The sequence below is a fragment of the Cucumis melo genome, chromosome 6 (genome assembly GCF_025177605.1).
Source record: "Cucumis melo cultivar AY chromosome 6, USDA_Cmelo_AY_1.0, whole genome shotgun sequence".
NCBI lineage: Eukaryota > Viridiplantae > Streptophyta > Magnoliopsida > Cucurbitales > Cucurbitaceae > Cucumis > Cucumis melo.
In genome coordinates this window covers 35,045,429-35,052,913 of record NC_066862.1, presented here as the reverse complement: position 1 = coordinate 35,052,913, position 7,485 = coordinate 35,045,429, and the positions used below count along the sequence as shown (strand labels likewise).

At 29.0% G+C, this 7,485-nt stretch overlaps 1 protein-coding gene across 1 annotated transcript; it reads right to left on the bottom strand.

The window, feature by feature from the left end:
* Window positions 1-1,322: 1,322 nt before the first annotated feature.
* LOC103493394 (uncharacterized) lies at window positions 1,323-2,391 on the bottom strand. Its single transcript, XM_008454113.3, has 2 exons — window positions 1,759-2,391; window positions 1,323-1,631 (listed from the first exon to the last, which is right to left on the bottom strand). The coding sequence occupies exons 1-2, from the start codon at window positions 2,115-2,117 to the stop codon at window positions 1,562-1,564; spliced, it is 429 nt and encodes a 142-aa protein (XP_008452335.1). The 5' UTR covers window positions 2,118-2,391; the 3' UTR covers window positions 1,323-1,561.
* Window positions 2,392-7,485: the final 5,094 nt, after the last annotated feature.

Here is a 7,485-nt window from a genome sequence, read left to right as displayed (position 1 = left end):
AATCGTTTATATTTGACTATCCAAATCTACACAAAATCTAAACAAATAACAAAATCTAAATGATCATGTACCAAATATGACAACATTGTTTATCGGATTTTTTGGATATTTTTCATTTTGATTATGTGGGCTTCTTCTATTTTCGGTATTGTTGTAAATATTCTATGGCTTTATTATATTTTTTAAAATATCCTTTTATTAATGAATGAAATTTTATATTATGCATGCATGTAAGAAATAAATATATACTAAATATATAATAATTGAGTCAAATTATAACATAAATAATGTAAGGAACAATCCAAATTGATTGAATTTGAGTCTATGTCCTAGACTAAAAGATCAAAGGTCTTAATGTATTTTTTTCAAGGAAAAAAAAAAAAAAACAAAACAAAAAACAAAAGTTGAATTCTTTTATTTCGCTTCTTATTTTATATATATATAGGATTAGAGCCTATAACGTGTGTGAATATTTTTATAAATTATATATGAATTTTATTTGATTAAAGTCAATGATACCATTTGCTTTATATAAAATTAAATGAATTTTCGGTCAGTGAGAAGATATCAATATGTCATATCGATCACAATTGTTGAAATTGAGTGAGATTATTCTTATCTTATCTACACTAATACTTATATATTTGCTATTTTCTTTATAGTGGTTGTAGAAGATTTTTTTCTTCATTCTAAAACCACTTCCGTATATTTTAGGAATCGATACTTAAATATTGTTCTAAATATATATATGTATAAAACAATAATTATAACCATCCGTCACAATCTTTAAATTCAATAACTTAGTATGTATAGAACCATTTGTAATAAATTTTCCAATCCTACTTATGATAAACTCATTCTTCTTCTAATTATAAACTCGTTGTTCGTATTATTAATAATGATATGATATAGTCGTGGTATTAAATCTACTGGGGTTTATCTTTAAGACCAAGAACGAGTTTGAATGGATTCTTTTGTTTTTTTTTTTTCACTCATTTATCATACTCTTTCTTTTCTTTTAATATAATTCATATGAACCAATTAAATCTTTGGGTTGATGGTTTACTATTACTTTTAGATTGTATAAAATATATTTTAAAAAAATAAAACAAAATTGATATTTGATGGAAACTTGTGGATAAAAATAAAAATATTTTCAAAATAAGTGAAATAAAATCAGAACAAACATTGAAAGCCACCATAGAACTTAAATTGAAGAACAAAGTTTAAGTTTGTCCAACCCAATTGTATAAAGAAAATCATAAAGAACAGTATGAAGATCCGAGAAATAATAAAAGCATGATTTAGAAAAATGGGAACAATTAAATGGAAGAGTGTCTCCGATCCATTAAAGAAACCACTCAAACAAGCTACAAATTTCATGAACAAAGCTTTCTTTCTCGATAAACTGAATTTAGTGTTTCCAGATCGTGATTAATAGTTATACAAATTACACTTCAACCAACCTAATTGATAAATCTATATATACATATAACATATATTGATATATACATATACTACACCAGCACTGATTGATCGGAAAGAGGAAGCCTAAATTGCATCAGAACAAGAACGGAGCCGGAGAAAACGCCGGGATCACTACCGGAATCGCCGACGGATTTTGCCTAAGGCTGAGAGTGACAGAGAAAAAAAAAAATTAACAAAAAGATTCTTTTCAGATGTCTTTTTCATTTCACGGATCTTTACAGTTTTGAAAATCATACGGAAGATTCATGAACTGGCAAAACGCTAACGTACCTGAAATCGTTACTGTTCTTACGGCCGTGAACTCTGCTTTCTCCGTCTCGAGATCCGCTCTTTCTTTTCACCGATCGTTCCAATTCCGCCGCCTGATCATCGCTCTTCTCTCTCTCCATCACTACCAGAACTACCTTATCCTCTGAAATCGCTCCCAGCGACGGCTTCCAATCGGCGGCTAGTTTCGCCGCCGCCGAAGGTAACAACGCGCTTCGTTTTCTCCGCCGGTGTTTTCTGGTGGTAATCGGAGCCAGAGTTCTCATCTCCTTCGAGGCTGCCGCCTCTGTCTCCTCCGGATTCTCTATGCGCGACATGTTCACCGGCACGCAGCAAGAAACGAACTCAAAAAGGAATTTCATCTGGAAACTTAACCGTTCCGGCGAGTTTCAAGAGTGGTCAGAACGAGAACGAGGGCTCTGAACCGACTCCAGGGACGAAGCGAGAGGTTGAAAGTAGGATAAATTTACAATGGGTAGCATTGAGTGATACGACAGGAGTCCATTTTCTGCTCCGTCATAGAACTCCGGTAATTCGTGGCGGTGATGAGTTCCCTTAGAGGAAAGGAGTTGGTTCTCAATTTATAGAAACCGTTGGGTATTGATTTTCCGGTATCTACATTTGTACAAAGTCTATGCAAAATTACGAAATCATCCTTCAACCCCTTTTCTTAATTCACAATTCCATGGGCATTTTGGGGGTTAGACTTACCCTATTCTTTTTCCAACCATATATCCCACCATTAACTCTTGATGTGATAGGTTAGATATGGTCTTGATAAATGGTGATATAATATAAGTCGATGAAATTTAATAATAGTAGTAATCCCCAAAGAAAAAACATTGATATTTAATAATATGAAAATTAATATTTTTTGTTTAGGCAAAAATCAACCAAGCAAGCAACAATCTCAACTACAAATTCCTAAACACATCCTTGGAGGGGATAATACAATGTGGAAAAAAAAAATTCATTTTAGAGCAAACCAAAGAATGTCAAAATTGTAATAGCATGAACAATTTTGCTTTTCTCTTCAATTTATTAAAAAAAAAAACAAATCATTAACATAATTTCCCACAAAATATATCCGATGAGCATCTCTAATAGCACAATGTATGGACATAAGCAGTAGTAAAAAATGCAATAGAGCATACAAATGTTACTAACATGAACATTTAATTTTTTTCCCTTCTCTACGATAGGGACGAGATGAAAAAAGCAAAACATTAACAAAATTTTCCACGAAAGGAATATTTTAAATGAGCATTCCCTCATCCCTTTGTAACTAGCTTGAAGGACCAAAAGTACATTTTGTCCTTAATTTTAACTAAATGATTAAATATCTTATATTTAATTCAATAGGATTTCAAACATATTTAAACTATATATTTCTCTTATAGCCTACAATACTAATATGAATCCCCTTCCTATTAATATATTAATATATAGTTTTAATATAAATCCTATTTATATTAATTTAATTTTTGAATCACGATCAAATACCCTAATTTTCTCGTAATACAATACACAATTAATATATTTCCTCTTAACCTAATTTAAACAATTAAAATTATTTAATCAAGACTATGGTTTTCATCAATCAGTTGCGAGGAAACAATGGAACCTAATGGACCTATAAACTATAAGATGCAGATTAATTGGTTAAACTATTTATAATTAATCAAAATTCATTAATTATAAGACATAAAACATTAATTATCAAAATTGCCCCGTCAATCACGCCGTCAACAATGCATGAAATATATTTAATACACAAACATTTAGTTTGGCTATTGTTTAGTACAGGATTATTTAGATTTGGTCGTTTAGATTTATATAGTCAAATCTAAAAGGTTTATTTTTTTTTTAATTATATCGTTTAATTTGGATCGTCTAGATTTGGTCATTTAGATTTAGTTACACAATCCTTTAGATTTGGCTACCCCAAATCTAAACGATTTTTTTTAAAAAAAAAATTGGTACACGATCGAAAATTTGTTTACACAATTATTTATTTTTTCAAGATTCTTTGGTATGCGATCATTTAGATTTGACTAAACAATTTTTTTAAAATTCTTTTGGTACAATATTGTTTTTTTTACACGATTGTTTAGATTTGACTACTTCAAATTTTTTTCAAGATTCTTTATACATGATCTTTTAGATTTGGCTACCCTAATCTAAACGACGTAAAAAAAGAGGAAAAGAAGAAAGATATAAGAAATTCACTAAAAATAAAAAGAAAGAAAAAGAAGAAAAACGATAAAAAGAAATCAATTTTGGTTACCCAATCTAAACAACGTAAAAAACAAAAAAAAGAGAAAAATAAGAAAGACGATGGAAAGATATCGCAGCAGAAAAAAAGATGAGAAAAGGAAGAAAGACGATAGGAAAAAATCGCAGGAAGAGAAGGAGAAAAATGGAAGAAAAAATCTGAAATATTTAAAGAATAACTAATTTTGTGAGCTTTGTTACACAGACCGTAAATATTTTAGTAGTCTGTTATATCTATGAAAATTTCTCTATTTATTAAATATATTTTAGAGATTTATTAAAGTTAAAATTATAGTTTTAGATATTTTATTAGTCATAGTTTTAGAAATTAAGAATTAAACTTGTACTAACTTTAATTTGTATGTGAAAATGGTATTTGTATGTGTTAAATTTTAAGGATCTTTTTAATAATATAACGAAGCGACAAGTTATTTACACTCTATAGAACAATTTCAGAAACAGAAAAAACTTATAGGCTTACAATGCGAAATACCAAAAATACCCCAAGAAACGCGCGATTAATCTTTCGCACGGGCGGCTAATTAATGTTAACAAACGATTATTAGACGGCATCGTGTAGAATAATATACAATTGATACACGATCTTGTTAATTACCAAATACATAAACGATCAACAATAAACGCTAAACGATAACAAAATACTTTAATGATTATCTTTTACGATAGCATAAATTATCTTTAATGATTATCTCTGTAACACCCCATAAATTTAAGGAACTTATTATGGGTATTATATTAACTGGACTTCGAAGTTAAGGAATATATTTGGTGTTTTGTGTTGGATTAATTAAATATATATACATGGGTGTGTATATTTAATAAAACATTTTGGAGTTTGGTAGAATTTGTTATTAATTAAGATATGAGAGCCAAGTATCCCAAGTTGTTCAAAGATTAGAACTTTCGAGGATGAAAGTTTCACAAAGGAGGGGAAGATTGTAACGCCCAAAAATTAAGATAATTTTGGAGTTAATTATCTTAATTTTTTTTAATTAGATTTAATTTATTGGGCGTTATTTGGAATTCATTTAATGAGAATTATTTGATTTATGTGAGAATTGAAATTAATTAAATATTTGTTAGATAAATATTTAATTAATTAAAGGTTTTGACATGTGGTGTTTGTTGAGTTTTTGATTAAATGGTAAGTTAAGAGAATTAAGTAAAGTTGTGGATTTTTAGTGTTGTTGGAATTGAATTTAATTAAATAATTATGGACGTTATTTAATTAAGTTGTGAGGTGAAAAGTTTGTTGGAGATTTAATAATTATATGCATATGTGGAAATATATATATAATTATTATATTAAAGGAAAAGATAATTATATTTGTTAAAGTATAATTATTTAAGGAAAAGATAATTGTATTTTGGAGAAAGAACATTTAGTAAGGGAGAAAAAGTAAAATAATTATATTTTGGGAAAATATAATTATTTGTAAAAGGATAATTATTTTAGAGAATGATAAATAATAATTAATTATTGTAGAAGATAATTAATTATTTTGGAGAAACACAAATAATAATTAATTATTGTGGAAGATAATTAATTATTTTGCAGAAAGATAAATCTTGGTTATGGAGTGGAGTTGTTATGGTTGGATTAAGATAATTCATGTTGGAAGTTATAAGTGATTTATTGAAAAAGATTTTAATTGAAGATTTAAGTTAATTTGAAATTTTGGAGGGAAAAGTTAATTTTGGTGGAATTGGAATTAATTGAGTTTATATATATATGGATATATATATATATTCAATTAATAATTTGGAAAAGTGTAGTTAATTATATTATGGAATATAATTATATATATTTGGAAAAAAAGATAATCCATGAGGAGAAAGATAGTTGATTTGATTGGACAAGAAAAAATATATATTTATAATGGTTTAAATAAATATATGTGTTTATTGTAGATTTTGGTGAGAGAAAAATAATAATAATAAAGAAGTATTATTATTATTATTAATGGTTATAATTGCCTAAGATTTTGTGCATTTAAGGCATTTATTTAGGAAAGATAATGGAAATAAAGATATATGTATATATTTGGTATTATATATATATATATCCTAAAAGGAAAAGGAAAAGAAAATAATAATAATAAATATTATTGTTATTATTTGGGTCTATAAATAACATTGGAATGCTTAAGTTAGAAAGTAAAGGAAAAAGGAAAAGGTTCTTTTTTTCTAAAATAACCTTATGTTGTCGCCGCCTCATCAGTTAAAGTTAAGATTGGTCTCTTTGGAAGCTTGAGGATTTAAAGTGATGAATTTTTCCATCAAGAATAAGAGAATTTTTCAACCTCCATCTAAGTAACCTTAGTAAGCCAATGAAATTAAATTAATATTTTATTAATTTAATTTTGGATTTAATTGGAGTTCCTTTAAAAGTTCAATTGGCTAAGTTTTTAAGATTTAAATCTTGAATTTTTCCCAATCAAGGTTGAATTGGTTTCAACCCCAATTGGTTTTAGAAAGTTAATTAATTTGGAAGAATTTTTGGATGTTAGCCAATTGCTAATTTCATTAATTAAGATACTGAGTTTTCCTTTTATGATTAGGATCAAGTTAATTGGAGAATTTTTTACGGTCAGATAGGGAGTATTTTGTTTCGCTAAAATCTCAAGGTAATAGATTCTCCTACTAGATCTTTGAACTGAATTTAAGAGACCGCATGTAATTATGATTATGCATTGATGATAGCTAAGATGTATAATTTGATACTATTGATGATGATAACTGATGTTAGTTAATGACTGGTAGATTGATGTTGGAGGTTGTTGATGCATGATATATTAATCACATGATTAAGGACGTTAAGATTAATATTCATGCCATGTTATGATGTTATGTTATGCTACATGCTATGGATAGGGTGTTCTGTTAACTTTGTCTATTAGAGTCGTACCTGCATGGGTGTCCTTCGAGATCACCACCTTTTTAGGACTGCGTAGTCCGACGGGACCGCCAGTCTGACATTGACATAGACATGATTCGAGTGATTCGACGGGATCGCTCGCAGTCCGATTGTCTTAGTGTTTCCTCCGGGTACACTACAGACCAGTTTGTCCTAGGTGTTCCTTTGGGATCACCGAAGACCAGTTATGTTCATTTGGGATCACATGTTGCACGTGTTCGGGAACGTGCCAGTTCTTGGGTACCACTTTTCAGGACTCTAATGGGAAGTTAATAGACACCTAGCGGGACTAGTAGTAGGTCCCTTACTGAGTATATGTTTATACTCACTCTTTCTATGTTTAATATTTCAGGCAAAGGTAAAGGTAGAGAAAAGCTGGTGAGCGACAAAGAAGGATTCGTGACATGCCACATGGGGACTCAGTTTTGCTTCCGCGTCTATGTTTCAATATTTTAATATTCCGTTTTTAATGAAAATGTATCTTCCCTCCTTTAAAAAAAATGTCTCTTGTTATTGTT